At 44.5% G+C, this 19548-nt stretch overlaps 1 protein-coding gene across 1 annotated transcript in view; it reads right to left on the reverse strand.

The window, feature by feature from the left end:
• Positions 1–5720: 5720 nt before the first annotated feature.
• LOC129330764 (adenosine receptor A1-like) overlaps positions 5721–19548 on the reverse strand; it is a 92162-nt gene continuing 78334 nt past the window's right edge. Inside the window, exon 3 of the mRNA XM_054980947.1 lies at positions 5721–6621. Within this exon, the coding sequence (XP_054836922.1) occupies positions 5982–6621 (640 nt within the window). The 3' untranslated portion in view covers positions 5721–5981. The remainder of the gene's footprint in view (positions 6622–19548) is intronic.

The raw sequence follows: 19548 nt of genomic DNA on the forward strand, positions 1-19548 counted from the left end.
GATGAAATGGGCTTATGAAAGCTTATGCCACCACAAGCCCATTACTCTTTAACACCTGCCACAAGATTCTTTTTTCAGGTCAGACTGTTATATCTAGTTTAGAATAACTGGACACAACAATAAACAATTAGGATCTCCAGTAGTTATTTTTTAAAGTTTGAAGCAGGGGAGGGAAGATGTGGGATATTTAATTATTTCCTCATGCCGCTGTCCCTAACTACCCCCTCTGTGTGGGAGGGAAAACAGGATGGTGACTGTATACTTTTCCATAAGAGGCAAATTGCAGCTGTAGGGTAACTTAGATTGGGGAAAGAGTCAATTCCGCCGCCAGCCCAGCGTCCCTCATGCATTTCCCCTACAGCAGTTATGAATGAAAACAAAATGCCAGCTATGCTGATCATGGATCTTACACATCTCATCTGTCCTTTGGAAGTGCTTAACTTTGGCTAGATCATAGCTCATGTTTTAATAGGGTTTTAAAAAAGGTGTTGTTAAGAGTAAATGATTAGAGCTGTAGACTGACTTCCCCAGACACACACACACACACACATATACCAGTTGGCCCCATGGGGGCATTTTGATTGGTAACTGATTATATGAGCAAGAGAAGGATGTGGTTCATGGGAGTTATAGCAAACTCTGCTTGCAGAAAATGTAGATAGTTTGCCTCTGTCAGAGACAGCTCCAGATGAGAAATTGGCAGCATAGACAGTCTTATCTTCTGCAGGTAAATAAGGGTGGAAGAGGAATGTCACTTGGAGATGAACATTTCCACTTGTGTCTTGTGTCGGAATCCTTTTCCTTTCTCCATTCATTGAGCATCCAAACAAGCTATGCTTTGGTGGCTTCTGCCATACACTGCAACATTGCAGGGGAGAACTTTGTGTGCTGTTGACAGTGACATTTCATTTTCCCACTTCACTGTATTTTCAGTTATATTGTTTGGTTAGATTGCAGCCAGTTGTGAGGGGCTACTAGCCTGATCTTGGAAGCTAAGCAGGTTTAGGCCTGGTTAGAGATGAGAGACTACCAAGGAAGTCCGGGGCCCTTATGCAGAGGCAGGCACTGGCAAACCATCTCTTGCCTTGAAAACCCTCTGGGGTTATCATGAGGGACCACAGACTTCAGTGCTGTTGCTATAAGAATGATCCTACTGGGTAGTTCCTATGTTGTTTAATAGATCACTCATGGAATTTACTTATGCTCTGTTTCAACATAGTTAAATCTTTAAACCTTTCTTTTTCTTTAAATCTTGCACATTGCATGTATATATTGAAATGTTTTGAGTGATTGTACTTACACACTATGTAATCTGCCTTGAGTCTCACTGAGAAAGGTGGACTATAAATGATATAATTTTAAAATTTTTTTTTAAATGGCTGTAACTTGATGGTACTTTCCACCACCACTAATGTGAACAGGAGCTATTCGCATCCTGAACTATTGGCTGTGTGTTCTGAATGTGCAGCTTTAATAATATCTCACAGGCTTTCACTTTGTTTCTTCTGAGTCCTGTGCTTTTGACTTAGTGAAGGGCAGATCCTTTTTTAAACAAAAGGTATGTTATAAATACATGTTGTTCTCTGTCAGACACGCATCCTGGGAAACCAACACTGTCCCTTGATTCTCAGGTCTGCATGAGCTTTGTACAATGAGATCCAAATATAGACATATCCTGCTGAGCAGAGGGTGTCGAAGGAGGAGCCAGTTTTATGTCAATTATTTTTAAACAAAACAGTACAGGGGTCTTGTGGGAAAGGTGACACTTTACAACACCAGCAATCTGTCATTCAACAGTGATAGCCAGAATACCAAATGCAATTCCCACCATTCAATCCCACTGCAAAGCTAGAGCAGGGAGACCTATCCCTCAGCAGTGGAGAATTCCAAGTTTTCCGCTGCTTTTCAGATCTATCCATTCACCTCCATTACAAACTGATATCTCCTTCTAAGCCTTGGCTGATTTGCCGATGGCTAATTAGAATTGGGATGCAGGAGTCATTAGCTTGCGAGACCATTTTCAACCTGTCAGTGGGTTTATTCATTAGATGGCACCTTTCTTCATTTCAGTACCTTTGGCAATTTCTCCTTGACAGCTTGACAGCTATCCTTCTTATGGAAGACTAAAAAAAGTGCTGCCATATGCAAGTAGGATACTCTGGAGAGATATTTATTAAGATAGAGCAATTAAATGGGAGGGGTGTTTGGGAATGTGATGCTATAATACTCATAATATTCAAGTGGGACTACTTTTGACAAACACAGGGACATGAGCAGAATGCAATGGCTTTGCTAATTGGGCCCACAGTGCAAGCATAAACAGTCCTGGCATTCTGTTAAATGTATGTGCTGTGACCTTAATATACCCAGTTCGCCATTCCCTAGTTAGTGCTGGTGCCCATGAGGATTCTCCAAGCTGTCTTCTTCAATAACAGGTAAAGGAAACTGAGGAGGGGGGGAATTCCCTATAATTTGCTACTTTCATGCTCTCTTTTTCTGTCTTCTGGGGCTTGGTAGAGAATGTAATATTCAAAGGAAAGGGAAAGGAGGCGCTTCTGACTTTAGCTTGCTCTCTGTTAGACTATCTAAAAATACAAGATTGAATCTGTGCTCTGGAGCCACTACTGTTATGCACTACTGTTCTTTCATTTTGCAGGAATAAGCTATATTGTCCCATAGGTAGCAGTCCCCATCTGCCTTAGGCCACTCCACTGATAGTATTGCCAAATGAAACTTGTCTGGAGATAAAAGACAACTGATTCTAATAAATGTAGGGATTTATCTAATGTTTGCAACTTAACCACTTTGGGTATTACAAAGAGCGGATGGTGGCTTAGCAATGTGGATGGAAATTTGTAACTTCAGCAGGACTTGAAAACATTCAGTATTAGGACCAGGACAAATAGAAGAAGTAATGTAGTAATGACAAAGAATTTTTGTGTCCGGTTAACTTTAGAAGGGGCCTGGTTAGGGTACCTGTGTGTGCTTCACTGGTTTTACTTTGGGGCCATATTGCATGATATACTTCTGGAGCCATGCAACACTTGTGCATTTGCAAAGAGGCCCAAGGTCTCATTCATGTTTCAGACAGTTAGACAACCATGACATAACTTGTATATATAATTTTATTTTGGGGGGCCTTTATTAGTATTTCCATGTGTCGTAGTCAAATTGGCTTGATGAGATGAACATCTTCTGAGCCACAGGGGAGGGGGCATGGCTCAGTAACAGAACGGCCGAATCCACACTTCCCTACCTTCTGGTTTTCCTGTGCATTTATTACGCTGGATTCTATCCCGCAATGTCCCAGGCTGTGCTCACATTCCCTTTCTTACTGAGTTAGCGTCGTGCTATGCTTCGTTCACATCCCTGGGAGAAAAGTGGGATAAGGGGCAGGTCTAGATCCGCCGTCGCCGATGACAACATGACAGTTTAAAAAAAAAATTAATGAGAGATTTCCGCTATATCTATTTTCCGCTGTATTGCAAATACGTTTGATTCAAAGAAAACACCACGCTGCATTGCACGCTCAGGCCACGTGAGACTGAAGTAGCATTTTCTGTTGGACAGAGAGCCCCAGGAGAGCACAATGGGTCACTGAAAAAGATTGCAGACATTGGTGGGACACAGGTGTTCGCATGGCCATTTACCACAGCCTACTGTGTTACTGCTCAACTATATTTATAGGATAGCAATTTTTCACTATACCGATAATTAATTTTTAAAAAAAAACCTGGAAAGAATCAACCTTTGCAGCCACAGTCTTCTTATCAGAATTTACCTAGGCTGTCCTTCGGTAGTAAAACATTATTCACTGTAATAAAAATCCCCCCCCCATGCCTACACGGGCTTTTTACAACACCACTTCCCAAATCGCTTGGGAATTGAAACGGGATTGCGCAATAGCGCTAGGAAAGCACCCTTTTAAAAAAAACTGGATGGGGGTGCAGTCATGCCTCAGACAGAGTTGGGACCTAAGAATTGCTTGGCAAAGAGGGACGGTATTCTGGATAGGCAAGAAACAAGGAAGTGTGGGTGGTTAAGAGGGGGCAGTCTCTTTGTGAACTGCTTCTATTTGTTCACGTCCATGGTGAGAACTGCGCAAGAGAAGCGTTGGAAAGCATGACAAACTCATCTGAGGCGCAGTGCAACAGTTGCGAAAGAACGGCGGGATTGAGGTGAGAGTATGTGAACAGTCCTCTGAGAAGCACATAAATGGTGGGAAAATAGCGGCAAACTTGAGCCGTGTGGATTCGGCCAGCATCTCCTTTGCATACACAAGGACCCTGGTTCGATCCTCAGCATCTCCAGTTGAAAAGGATCAGGCAGTAGGTGATGTGAAAGACTTCTGAGATCCTGAAGAGCAGCTACCAGTCAGAATAGGCAGTACTGACCTTGATAGATGAATTGTCTGACTCAAGTTTCATGTGTCCTCCTTGCATGTAGAAAGATCAGACATTTGTCACATTTTGGAGATGAATTTCAGACTTCTGGGATATATTCAGAAGTTAAAAAATATATATAAATGAATGTGCAAACATATTGTGATGACAGTTCAGGTGAGTTAAAGTTGCATGTTAATCATACTCTAACAAACTGAAAGTTGATCCTGCCATTAAATGAAGAGGCTGCCTTGGGTAAAGGTTTATGGAGACATTATGGTCAGCAAATGGTTAATTATTTAGTTTAGCATTATATACTTATTGCCATGTGTGCTTGTTTTCAAAACAGGGAAATCTGTTTGAATTCTCCACCCCGAATAGCCTGTTTGTGCTAAATTATCATGTGATCCATATGGAAAGAAGAGCAATTCTATATAGGAACCATCTGACAAAAATGTATGAAGGGCTTACAGCAGGAGCACAAGATTCAGCTCACCACTTCCACGATAGATCTGGGCCTGGTGACCAGCATTTGGGTTGCTGTAGTAGTCAGGAGGATGCAGGTTTTTCCTCTTGTCTGGCTCCTGGAAAAACAATTGCAACCTGATTCTACAGCTATCTATCTTTAATTCTCCCTTCTGTTTTACTCTCCTTGCTTACTGATTCTCCTGTGTGGTCTGAACTGCCTACGGCCTTGAACTCTGAGCTAAAAATCTAGTGCTGTTGTCTAATTTCACTCAGGAAGGCCTTCCCATTTCTGGGAATGCAGTTTATGCCATCTCTGTTATAATTGACGGGAGGTGTACGGTGCACGTACAGTACTGCTATGATATTCCTTTGGCTCTTTGATTTTGAGAAATGTCCTATAGAAGACGCACTCCACTATTTACTTACTAGTTCAGTATTGGAGAAAGATCGTCATCAGTTTCTGGAGAGGCAAACTCATTGCTCAGACTTTCAAATAATGGACTATTTATTGGCATATCCAGATAAGGATATTAGCAGGTAAGTGGCTGGTATTGCTGTAGCTGCAGTTAAAAGCTGCCAAAGCTGTCTGGATGCCTCTGCAATTGATTGTAGACTGGATGCATGCAGTATCCATCCCCCTTTCCTGTTGATGTTTCATTAAAATATGGCATTTTTTCAGCTGTTGTTTTTATGTATAATGTAAAACTTTTATATATTCTATTTGAGAGAGCCGTGGGTCAATATAAAATGAACTACTTACTGCCATGCTGAAAAGCAAATCCCCACCAATAAAACTACAGAGATCTATTTTTCCTCTTTATTTGGAATGAAAGATAATGTCACAGCTTTCTGTTATTATTCTGTTTTAAATGCATAAATATGTGTCACCTTAAAAATTAAAAAGAGAGAAAGAGCAATAGCAGCTCCTAAAATACCAAATGATACAATGAGTAAGTAGTAGTAATAAATAATGCCCTTGACTGGCACAGGGCCTCTCCTGCCCTGTCCAAGAGCAGGTGTTGTGTACAATGGAGAGAAGGCCAATCTGGCCATTTGGACAATGAAAAGGATGCGTTATAATCACCCCATGTGACTTGAAGGCTCCGGGCCAGCCCGACCCTGGCTGATTTCCTAGATGGCAATGTCAGTATTATCAATATTGTTCATGTTCTTGTCCAATTTGCAGCAAAAATACTGGTTCCAGATCTGCAGGAATGTGGTCCTGAATTTTTTAATCCTGAAGGCGTAAACGATGGGGTTCATGGCTGAATTGCCATGGGTAAGAAATATAGCAATGTAGGTGAGGGTGCTCGGGGTCTTGCAGGTGGTGCAGAAAAAGCTGATGCAGTTGCGCATGTGCAGGGGCAGCCAGCTGACTGCGAACAGGAAGAGAACCAAAGCAAGAGACTTGGCAATTTTCAGCTCCTTCCCATAATATTTCTCAGGGTCTGTTGTGCTGGATGCAACCTTTTTATTAAGCTGCTTACGGATGATCTTGAAGACCTCCAGGTAGATGAGAAGCATGAGGATCAAGGGAGGCAACACCCAGACGAAGAAATTGAAATAGACCATGTATTCCATGCTGATAACGTTCTCAAATTGGCAACTGACTGTGAATTCTGCAAGGCTGGAATTTGCCTCCTGAGCCTTCCGCTGCATTTCAGTGAAATTGTTCCAGCCAAACATAGGGGTCAGCCCCACAAGGAAGGAGACCAGCCAGCAGCAAGCAATAGCCACCCCAGCACGCCTAGGAGTCACAACACTCTTGTAGCTGTGGAAGTAAAGGGGGAAAAAATAACATTGTGATCTTATGTAAAGGGAAGGGAGCATCTCAAGTCAACTGTTACAACTGCACAAATGGTGCATAGAACCCCCCCCCCACACACACACAGTTAATCTTCCTTACAGGTAAAAAAAAAATGCTTTCAAAATAACTGGACGTTAGTGTTCACACAGTGATATGGCTCATCATCAGGCAAGTCTGAAAAGGGGGCAGGGCCCAGACATAGCCATAGAAATCAATGTTTATGAACAAGTACAGTAAAAGGACAACAAGGTAAATAACTGCAGGGGCTAACTGCATGTACAGAATGCCCAAATTGCTACATAGAGGTCCCCAGCATGTATTTGGCCCATTACTAATAAAGGGGTTGGAGATACAATCAAAACATGAACAGGGAGGACAAAACTGATGAAGAAAATCTCTCCCTGCCTTGATCATTTCTGGGCTTAAGAGGAGATGGCAACAAGTCCATTGCATTTTCACACACAGTGCTTAAACTGGATAGTTCTTAAACGGGTGTATAATGTGAATATGAAAGCTATATAGGCTAGAATGTAGACTCAGTTTATTGTCCTGGTCCCAATAACAACAATGGCAGGTACCACAAACAGTGTGAGAGTCTCAAAGCCACAATTTGCCTCTCACGTGAAAGCAGTCTCTGTGTTTCCCTACATCTATTCCTAGGGACTGTAGGCAAATGTATCTTCTAGAGTAGGGGTCCCCAACCATTTTTGAACCTGTGGTGTAATCATAAAATGGCTGCTGCAGGAGGTGGAACCAACCACAAGATGGCTGCTGCATAGGCTTGCTAGTTCCCTTGTGGTGGTGTGGGATCCCCTCCCCCAGTCTCTTCCCCCAGTGGGGGGAAAAGATGAGGGAATGCAACAGTGGGTGGGCGAAGCGAGTGCTCTGGAGTGCCCCTGCCTTGCTCTGGGAATTATATCATTCCAAGCCAGTTTGGTGTAGTGGTTTAGAGTGCAGGACTCTACTCTGGAGAACCGGGTTTGATTCCCCACTTCTCCACTTGAAGCCAGCTTGGTGACCTTGTGTCAGTCACAGCTTCTAGGAGCTCTCTCAGCTCCACCCACCTCACAGGGTGTTTGTTGTGGGGATAATTAATAACATATTTTGTAAACCGCTCTGAGTGGGTGTTAAGTTGTCCTGAAGGGCAATATATAAATAGAATGTTGTTGTTGATGATGATGAAGCAATGTGACAGGTTCCAATTGACCCCAAATATATGTCGGGGGCTGATTTTTAAATTTTATAACTCTCCTGCTTCTGGGTCATGCCAGAGGCAACGTCATTTCTGGTGTGATATAGGGGTTCTCTGGAGCTCATGGGAGCATGTTTCACCCACCCACTGCTGCGTTCCTGTATCTCCCCCCACTGGCCAGGTGAGAAGTGAATGCCCCTCCCCCAAACTATTTGCCTCCACAACCCCACAGCCCTCGCTTTCACCCCCGTGGGACCTGGCAACCCTCCTGCTGCAGCAGGCAGAACCAATCACACAGAGGAAGCCCAAATGCAGAGCAGAAGAGGGGAAATTTTAAAAATACACTGGGAAAGAAGAGTGAGAGAGAATAAAACTGTGGTGGTTGCTGCTGCTGAAACAGTGTTGTTTTAATCTGCTCAGCCATTTGGATCTCCAGTGGCCAACCAGAAACCCCACTGGGCAAAAGCTCCATCTGGCCCCACCTACTTTCTAAAAACACTTGGTGGGCAACAGGAAAAGTGTTAACAGGTACCATGATGCCCACGGCACCATGTTGGGGACCTAGAGTTGCCAGGTACCCCTCACCTTTCGTCGGGAGGATAGAGTCCCTGACACTTAGCTTGTGCGCTGCACGAGGTCCTCTTTTGCATGTGTGCAAAGCGCACATGCACCCCAGCATGATGAGTCAGTACTGGAAGTGACGTCACTATGCTGGCTGTGCAAGCACTCCTGTGCTCCACATGGGGCTGATTCAGCCCCAAACGAAGCACGGGAATGCTCCCTTGGGCAGCACGATGATGTCACTTCCGGAAGTGACCTCGCCGCGCTGGTTGAGAGCGTGCACACAACACACACTCCTGAGGTGCCTGCTAGTGGCGGGCAACCTTCTGGAGCTTGCCCTTTCCCACCAATCACTGGGAGATTGGCAGATGAGGGGGCAAATCCCTGAGAGTTTGGCACCTGGGAACCTTTGATCTAGAGAGCCAAGGAGTAAAAATGGCATAAACTATGAAATGGAGGCCTCTGATTTGAGCTGAGCCACAGACTCATTATGATAGCAGTTTTCAAGTATTCCTGGACTCAATTTTATCCCAGATGGTTGTGTGGGACACAATGAACTACTAGCTTGTGGCAGAGAGTTACAAGACATTAGTCATGTGACAGGAAAGAGAAGGATCTAGAATCTCTGAAGCTGCCTATGAGAAAAAAAATCATCTCCACTACTGAGTGACCTTGCCTTGCTTTCCAACTGCTCAGTGTGCATGGGAAAAGGGGCAGGAGGCACATGACCTGCTTACTCTCTATGTATACAATCCTAATAGTAGGTTGTTCCAAAAATGGCAGCAATATAACGGCTTATGATGCAGCCGATCGGACTCAATGACCCACCTGAGGATCATGACCCAGGAGCAGACGACCACTGGACTATGGCAAAACCCTCTCTTTTGGATTTCTCTGATTATCTCAGGTGAGCTCTGTAATATAGAGATGACAGTAGAGCCCTGTTTTATAACGTTGGGTTTGGTGTAGTCCTTTGAGCATTTAAGAAAGGTGCTATGAAATATTTCATTTATTAATATTATTAGCAGTGGCATTTTCTGCTGCCCCAGAAGGTCAGACCAGAACCAACGACTTGAAATTAAATCAAAAGAGCTTTCGGCTAAACATTAAGAAGAATTTCCTGACAGTTAGAGTGGTCTCTCAGTGGAACAGGCTTCCTTGGGAGTTGGTGGGCTCTCCTTCTTTGGAGGTTTTTAAGCAGAGGCTAGATGGCCATCTGACAGCAATGCTGATTCTGTGAACCTGGGCAGATCATGAGGGGGCGGGCAGAATGGGTTATATCAGTGCTTAGTCCTTGTGGCCTTTTTACATGCCCAGGGTAATGCTGATCGCCACCTTGGGGTCAGGTAGCAATTTTCTACAGGCCAATTTGGCTAGAGATCCTGGAGGTATTTTGCCATCTTCTGGTCATGGAGCAGGGGTCACTGGGGCAGTCGAGGGTGGTTGGGGTTGTTGTGAATTTCCTGTATTGTGCAGGGGTTGGACTAGATGACCCTATAGGTCCCTTCCAATCCTATTATTCTATGATTCTAATAGACTAACATGCTGCAGAACATCATCTGTTGACTGTACAGAATAAGAAATGCAAAGAATGCGAGGCTCATTTACTAAAAAAAAAAATAGCTCTCAAATGCAACTTTCAGGATATGTAGAACAATTCCCCTATTTAAACATCTGTTTTTCCTCTACAGTAAGCACATAGCAAAGGCTTTAAAAAGTCTTTTTTCAAGCATTAATTCAAAGAGGAAAGATGTCAAAGAAAAAAATCCTACATTCTTTGAATGTGTATATACTTGATAACTAAAACACTTTAAGGGTTACCAGCATTTGTGCATGTATACTGGTCATTTTAAAACCGAAACCTACATATAGTTGTGGTTCCCCCCCAAATACCTGTAGAGAGTACTTTCTTCTACCAAGTACATTTGTAGCATGACCAATGGCTTATGTATCAATACAAGGTGCCACTCTTCAGTGAGTGGTCTGTTACTTACCGTATACAGTCCAGGTTTTATTTTGTCTCCATGCATTCAAACACATCCATACATGCACACACACACACACACACCACTCTTGGGGTGTTTTTTTTTTTTTGTATTATTAATTCAGTATAGTTTTAAGAGAGACCTCCCCCCCCCCCAAACCAGTGCAATCTAACCTAGACAACCACCTTCCTGCAAGAATCGACTCACTTAGCAGCAGGCAGCTTGTTTTGAAACAAACATCATCAGTCAAGTCATTTAGTAGCTCAGCAGCTGCCACTTTCTTCAGAAGAGACTCCATTTTTAGTGCAAATGCTTTGAAGTGGGGCAGTGGTGGTCATGAGGCTTACACTGCTTTAAATCTGCAGATATTCTGATCAGCTGCATTTCAGAGTATTTGGAAACTGGCCTTTCCTATCCTGCTACTATGTATGTGTGGAAGGGATCTTTGGGAGAATGGGGAGAACTGAAGCAAGAGCTAAAGAGTGGCTTGATGCTATCCTAGTGTGATTCTGGCTACTAGTGGAATATCTGTAGGTTTCCTGAAACAATTGAAATTGCAATCAGACTTAACTTTGTAAATAAGCATGTGTGTGTTATTTGTTGTCAAGTCATTTCTGACTTATGGTCGGAATTAATGATCTCCAAATTAATGATCTCCAAAAACATGAATTAATGATCTCCAAAAACATCCCTTCATTAGCAGCATTGCCTAGGTCTTAGCAGCAAGCAATCAGAGAATCACAGAGACTGATGAGACCAAGTTGCCATCTAGTCCACCCCCCTACTCAGCCGCAGCAGCAGCAGCAGCATACACCCACCAGTTTCCCACAGACCAGTCTTTGCAATTCAAACAACAGGGCGCCACGACAAAGAGCACATGCACTGCAGAAAGGTACCAGTGGATAAAATTGCTCCCGGTGGTTCAAGGAAAACAGAAAGAGGCACCTTTAAGACTAACCAAGTATATTCTAGCATAAGTCTTCATGAGTCAGACCTCACTTCTTCAGATGCATATGAAATGAACACTGCACACAAACATTTATAACCAAAATCGCAGGGAGGAAAAAAAGGTTGAGGGAGAGGAGGAGCTGTAGCAGAAACAGGTCTGTTGTAAATCATTTGAGTGTGAGAGTGACATGACATCTGACTCATGAAGAACACATGTCTGGAGATGCAATAGTAGCTGGGAAGGGAAGTAGCCGGAGGCAGGGCAAAGGCTTTGCTATACACTGGAGCTGTGTGAAGGGGCTGTGAAATACCAGAAGGGAAAATGTTGTGGGTTTTCCAGGCTGTATTGCCGTGGTCTTGGCATTATAGTTCCTGACCACGGCAATACAGCCCGGAAAACCCACAACAACCATCGTTCTCCGGCCGTGAAAGCCTTCGACAATACACCAGAAGGGAAACTTCACCCATTATAACCTCTCCATTAGAGGTGGGCACGAACAGCAATATGAACGGGAAAAACCCCATGAGCAGCCCAATTGGCTGTTCGCGAACAAGCTGTTCACGTGAGGCGCCATTGTAAATGAACAAGTGGTCATCGCAAGCCTCGTTCATTGCGTTCGTCTGCTGTTCATGAAGCCAGTCAGGCGCCTTCAATCAATTCCCTTGGCAACGGAGGCAGGGACTGCCTGAACTCTCTGCACGCCTTCTGTTGCCCTGGAAACCCCAATCTAAGACCAATTTAGCTTGATGGGCAGGTCTTTCTTCCAAGTGTGGAGCTCCAAATTGGTTACATGGGAGCAGAGACCAGGGAGGAGGGAGGGGGTATTCTGTAGCCATGGGAACTCCAATCTCATCCCTGCAAACCCTGTTAGGCAGTTCTGACTGCCAACCACAGACCTCCTGCTTTGCTCTATGGGACCTCTGGTTATAAAAGGAAGCATGCTCCAAGCTCTAGCTTTCAGTTTCAGCAGGCAGTGGAGTGAGAGAGAGCTGTTGCTAGCATTTCGGGAGAGAGACAGGGAGAGTGCATTGGAGCTTGATTTTTGTGTGTGTGTGGTGGGATAGGGACCTATCTCCTCTGGTTCCAGGGCTGCTGCCAGGCCCTGGGGCCAAGTTCAGTGGGCACCTCGGCTGAGGGTTCACACTGATTATTATCAGTGCCTTCTACATGTTAGGGGTGGGCCCCACTTCCTACCCTTGGTTCTTTCCTTCCAACTTTCTAATGATGGGATAACCCAGTTATTTATGCTATCCACCAGTCTCCCCAATATCCCTGTACACGGTATCTGTCTCTCCTGTCAATCCAATACAGGTATTCAATGTATCCATGCATCCCTCTATCCTATACACTTATCCCATACAACTATGCACCTGTCTATCAAGAAACCTATCTATCCCATGTACCTAACCATCCAATGCTCCATGTCCAGCTGGTGTGTTTGGGTGGCAACAGCCTCTGCACCACGCGAGATGTGGACAACAGCATTGGCCCTGATGCCATGATGTTCCCATCTGGTGGATGTATGTTGGTGTCTCTGACCCACCAGGGTGTGTGTTTGTGTGTGCAAGGCCTCCGTGTAAGCCACCATGTCTTGCTGGAGGTTTTCTTTGCAGACTGTTGCTGGGTCATTTGGTTATGCGGCGGCCGCCAACATGACCCACCTTACTTCTGTCTGGAAAGTAGCCTCTGGGAGGCCTGGTGGGTGGGCACATGGGGGGTTCCACTGGTGAGTGGCCAACCTCCCGCTCCCTAGAGGGGAGGCGGCCCGCCACCACCCCTTGAGCCCTCCAGGCCCAGCAGCCATCTACATGACCCACCTTACTTCTGTCCAGAAAGTAACCTCTGGGAGGCCTGGCGGGCGGGCACAACCCCCCGCCCCCTAGAGGGGAGGCAGCCCACCTTCAAGTCCACCAATTGTACATGGGGCCAAAGTCAATTGGGGGCTTCAATTGTATCAAATGGGAGTTTCCTTGGGGCGTCAGATTTGGGAATGTATAACTCCAAGATCCATATTGCAATCTTGACCAAACTTGCTGGAGGAGAGCCTGCTGAACACTCCCTGTGAATATCTAAGGGGCTCTCTAAGTCCCAAGGGGGCCGTTCTGGCCCCCACGAACAACGAACATGTTTGTTAACAGGTCATGTTCATTACTATTCGTTTGTTCGTGTTCGTTGACGGCAACGAACAACGAACAGCGTGTTCATTTCCCCCCCATTCGTGCCAATGTCTACTCTCTAGGTTTAAGCCCAACTCTGAAAGACAGCTCCAGCCCATTTCCATTCCTTGCTGCCCTCTGGTTAAGATCCCACAAAGTTTTAGACTGGAGAGGTGAAATTGACAGAGCCTTCCTGGAGAAGATGAAATTAACAAACCCTCTGAGGAATGATCTCCGCCAGCTCTGTTTTTTAAAACTACCATTCCCAGCTAACACTGCATCCCCCTACACTTGACCAACACCCGCTGAGACATCTTGTGTAGAGAGACTCTGGTCTCTGTGCAAGAAAGGCAAGCCACACAGCATGGAGGAGGCAGGAAAAACAAGCACACAAGTCACTTTCAATTCAACCTGGTAGGAAATTCCTTCCAAGCCTCTCACAGAGATTTCAGTCCCCCCTCCCTTTACCCTGGTGCATTTCACAGTCACTTTTGTGGACATGTTTTATATTAGGCACAAATCCTATAATTTTCCTTATGAGAATCCCCCAAATTATTTCCTTTTCATACACCTAAAGAAGATGGCTTCTGTTTTACCAATCCTAAAGATACACAAGTTACCAGAGACTGCAGAAGACTGTCCCTCCTCCATTTCTATCCAAAGCTTGACTGACGCCTCACAATTAAGTTTGTATTATGATGCCATATCATTTTCTGAGCAAATTGAATTCCCACCATGCAATGCTCCAGCAAATCTAATGCAGCAATAATAGGGTGACAAAGAGCAATTACTCTATGACTGTCTTGGACACTGTTTATATCAGCGAACTCTAGTTTGCCTTGCTGAGGCAAGGGTGATGTCATAGGGAAACAGCCAGCGGATTCTATAGATGAGAACCCTGGCGCAGCAAAACAATGAGCAGAAAAACCCTTCCTTCAGTTCAAGGTCAATCTTTTACAGAAGATTAATCAACTCTAATGTGTGCAAAGGAAGGGCAGGTCAAAGGAATTCTCATTTTTTAAAGCGCCAGGCCACAAGCAGTGAATACAGAAGAGCACAGAATACCACAACTCCATTCTGCTTTGATGTCCACTGTCCAGAGAACTCTAATCCCCTTAAGTGACTAAAAACTGGAATAGAAATTAGATGCAATTTAAGAGTTTGTTTCAAGAGTCTGTTTGGATTAGTTACTGCTTCACAGTCCTTTAACAAGCCTTTTATAGGCAGTGACTAACAGCAGATTCATTCTATTTTTTCAGTTTATAAGTATCAGCAGAGTGAGGATTTTAATATGCATTATTAACTGGGGCTGTGGAAGCAAGGTTTTTTAGTAGTCTCAGTTTAATTAAGATGAAGTAGGATTTGCCAAAGGAAAGCCTTTCCTCCAGAATGCTACAATTCAACAGAAGAGGAAAAATAATCCCATCGCTCAAAATTCAACCCCGTTTTTGAAATTTAAGATGGCAACTCCAATGCAAAAACATAATTTTGATAAGCAAAACACCACCTGTTGTTTAATTGAGGCTTTATTTCATCCTCAAACAAGTTTTGTTATGGCAAAAACAGGTCTTTCATATGCTCTGTTTGCCCAAAAGTTTTCTTTGACGGAATGGACAAAAGCAAATTTCCTCCTGATTTGACAGAGATGCTAAGATTGAACAGTAAGACAGAGAGATATTGGGCTCCCAGGTTGTTCACAGGGTTGTTTGTTAAAGAGCTAATAGCACAAATTGCCAACCATGTTGTTACTCCCAACGTCTGATACTTCTTTCCCCAAGCGGCAAAATTTGTTGATTTTTCAGTTTTCTTGAGAGCCTTCACAGAAAGTGTGAATAAGGCTGACAACATATGATCATTTTGTTTTCAGACCTGAAGGGTCTCTGTGTATATGCTCTTCCCACTTTTGTGTCTGGCAAATAGGTTTTGGACGTTTTTGTCATGCTTCAAACAGAGGCAGCGCAGATGGGGAGGGTGGAAAATGTTCCCTTCTTTACAAAACAAAGGAAGTTTAACAATTTCTCAGTGCTATCAGAACCATTGTGGTGCAGTGGTTAGTGTCTGACTAGGATCTCAGAGATCCAGGTTCTAATACCTACTACACGAGGGAAGCTTGCTGACCTTGGGACAGTCACTCTCTTTCAGCCTAACTTACCTCACCTGGTTGCAGTGAGAATAAAATGGTGGAGACAGAGAATGATGTATGTCACCATGCAATAGAAGGATGGGGAACAAAAGAATTTTAGGTGGCAACACTTTTAAATGGGAGGGCATTTCTGCCACATATAGCAAAGAAAATAACATACACAAGATGACTGGTCACAACCTGGACATAGTAAGTTGCACTTAAGCCCATTGTTTTCTGGGCTCGATTATGGCCAGTGAACATTCCACATGCATAGGCAAATGAACAAAACATACTGCCTGTCTTTCCGCACAATATATCCCAACCACAATAATGTTACCAGAACTGCTCTTTTAAATGGGGAAATTAGCTCAGCAGTCTGGAACTAAAATTAGCACGGATCTAACCAATGTTTACGGAGGTCCCGATTCCAGACACTCGAGTAACAAAGAGGCAAACTACAAATAGATTCAATAAACACGTGTATTTACTAATAGTGTGGCGTAAGCCTGAACTTGCACGTACATACAAGAAAGCATACAAGAACTAGGAAATGCAGAGTACGAAATGCAGAGACGGTCGCATGAGCAGGTACCCACGGTGATAAGGGCAATACTTACAATCCTGAAGTGGAGCAGAGACACGACAGTGAGGTGGTCCAATGCCAGCACTGGATCCACGGACAGACAGCAAGGGGTCTGGACAGGGAAGGCGTACGCGCCTGGCTTGGAACAGGATAGGAATGGCACGAGCACCATGCGGTCTGAGGGACCAGCTTAAATACCCCAAAATGTACCCTGGGGCTGGTGCTGTACTTGGTGGTTCTCACGGGTTAAAACAAAGGCTTTAATGGGTTACTAAATGTCTTGGATGGGCCACTTTAGGAATCTGATTGTGTTATAGTGACACCTCAGGAAGAGGGGACAAAGGAGGGAGGGGGAGATCCAGGCATGTTGAATGGATGTTCCAGTGGACAGGGCTTGTCCTGATGTCATCAGCTCTGGAATGCGGAGGTTTCTTTGAGATGCATTCTCTAAGTGCTTGGGACGGTCGGCACTTAGCTTCTTCTCCGGGGCGGCTCCCAAGATATGCAGAGCGGGGCGAGGTTCTCTTGCTGTGGACGTGGTGTGTCCGCTTCTCCGAAATGGCTTCCCAAAGCAGGCTTCTTCTCTAGGTCTTCTGGCTGCCTAAGAACATGGCGGCCGGCTGGGCATGGCTGGGGCTGGCTAGCAGGCTGCCCGGTAGCGAGGGCAAGCTTGGTGACCGGCCCGCGGGAGGCTCCAGGCGGGAACTGGCCAGGAAGCGCCTGGCCAGGCTCGCTGGAGGTTTCCCCGGCAGGCGCCTGGCTGCTAACAGCGGCTTGGGCCCAGATGAGGCAGGCTTCCATGGAGGCAGGGGAAACAGCATGTAAAGCACAGTCCATAGCAGGGAACAGGCGTGGTCCGTGGCGGATGGCAATGCAGGCACGGGGAACACATGTAATAAAGTCCAAACACATGCTGGGAGCTCCAGATATAGGTCTGGGCAGGGCTGCCCAGGAAGAAAGTCCTTTGTGGAGTCATCCAGACAGGAAGTCAGGAAACTAACACAGTCTATTGTAGCAGCAAGGCAATTAACAAGCAGGCAGGAAACTGACACGTGTATTAGAGCACGCAGGTGCAGGGCAATCTGGGTGTAGCAGTAAAACAGCAAGGCAGGAAACTCTGGAACAGTCCATGGCAGGCCTTAAAGCAGGAGAGGGGGCCTACTTGGCAACAATAACACACCATAGGGCAGTACGCAGACCACAGACAAGCTGGCTGAAGATGCCTGTCATCAGATTGCCTTCATAAATAAATGAAAGCAATCCTCAAATGATAAGGAAACAGAACAAACGCCTCATAAAATAGTAATGAGAAAAGTGATTTCTGACCTTGGGAAAAAGGAGATATGGTAAGCGACATTTTCCTCACTTTCACTGAAGACCACAAAACCCACTTGAACAGATGCAATAGAACAGAAAAAATATTTGTTAATAAAAAGGGTTTTTCTGTTGGGCTAGCCAACTCAAAAACTTAAGAGCAAACGTTTCAGTTGAGAAATTGCCTTATAATGGTAAAATTAGAAGAGTGAAAGTTGGGTATTTTGCCAAGGTATCAAGCACATAAAAGTAATTTCACTCTTGAAAGTGAGAAAAAGAGAATTTATTCCTGCAAATCTCAGTGGAACTGTTGCCATGGAGCTTCTGAAGATCACACACTTATATGAGCTGCACTTTTGCGAGAGGAGCATGCTGTCTCTTCACAATGATTACTTCCCTAAGTGCCTTTGAAGTTGCAGCTAGCCCAGTCACCTGACAGTATTCACTCAATGGGTTTCTCCCCTGCTGATGCCAAGTTATTAGCAGCTATAAATTACCTTGTGTTCTCTCTCTCTCTATCCTGGATATTCTTTCATTGTTATTTCCTTAAGAGTGATGGGAGAGCCTCACAAGACACAGGCGTCATGTAAATGGCACACCATCTCTCTTCGTGGTCCCACCACCTCTCTGTTTGGAATTGGAGGGGGGGGCATACCTAATTTTACAGGAGAAAAAACTCCTGTGAGCGCAGCCTCAGATATGGAATCTATTTCTATGAAGTTCTATAAATACCTGGCCTACAAATGTCTGAAAGCCTTTGACAATACATCAATGTCTGAATAATTTGACATTTTACAAAGACAATGTATTGTCTGTGTATTTATTATGTAAAGGCTGGAAGGCATTGGTACAAAGGTTTAGGCTGAGCTGGCTGACACATAGATTTAGCCCCAGAGCTTAACAGCAGTGCAAGTTCTTTGGAGCAAGAAAAAAAGAAGGAAGTGCTTCTGAGTACATGCAAAGTATTTTTCCCTTCACCACTAATCAAAAGCACAATTAATCCATATACTAGTCTACACATCTACAATGATCACAGGGGCTTCTGGGTCATGATAAGGCAACTAACCATTAGGGTATCTAGGATGGGCAGTAGGAATACCTGCCCTAGACACAATGTAAACACAGGTACAAAATAGCCACCAGATAGATGAGCGTGTATGGAAAAATTTAAACAGATGTTTTCTTTTTGGTACGGTAGTTAAAGCCAAATATCAGATTGCTCAGAGAGAGGGTGGAAGTCCACATCCAGTGACATTGTCTCCCAGTCTCATTGTTTCTGTGCTTTCAACCAAATATAGTCAAATACACTTAACTATTGCATGCTGACAAATGTGGGAGGAGACATGTGACACTGGGCAGCAGCAATCAGCAAGATGTTCTTGTAAAGCAGCTTCTCAGCAGGAGGAGCCTATTTGCACAATAAGAACTTTGAACTTCAGCATCAGTTGCCTTAGAGGTCTGCAATCATTCATAAAGGGAGAGAGAGAGAGAGATGTGGAACTGTTTGCCTTGGGGGGGTGTGCTTAGAAATAAGTAGCTATGCTGATTTATGTGACTGATATCCAGAATCTCTAACTGTAGTCATTAAGCACTGGGAGACATTAAAGATTAAGTTCATTGTGTATTAGCTATGTTTGGAAACATGTTTAGCCATAGAAGTGATGTGTTTTTTTACAATGGAATCAATTGTGGTTCTGTAGGGCAGTTTGAGGATGCAAAATGCCTCCAGCATATCTGTCATGTGCTATGGATTTCTTACTGCAGTGTGTAGTGTACCTCTGAGAACATGCAAGGGAAACTTGTTTTATTGAATGGTTGCTAGCTGCTTATCTTGCAGGTGTTTTGGTTACAATTTCCTGGCAGGCCTGAGAATGTGGCCTTGAAGTTTCAGCAGAGACTGCAACAAACTCCTAAGAGACTGAGCAGAGCTCATTCTTTTCATCCTCCCCTCTTCCCAGGCTCAGCGCGCCAAAATCCTAATGGACTTTCTTTCCCAGTGGGGGGTGGGGACTTTGACCTATAATTA

Source organism: Eublepharis macularius, chromosome 5, assembly GCF_028583425.1.
Source record: "Eublepharis macularius isolate TG4126 chromosome 5, MPM_Emac_v1.0, whole genome shotgun sequence".
Lineage (NCBI taxonomy): Eukaryota > Metazoa > Chordata > Lepidosauria > Squamata > Eublepharidae > Eublepharis > Eublepharis macularius.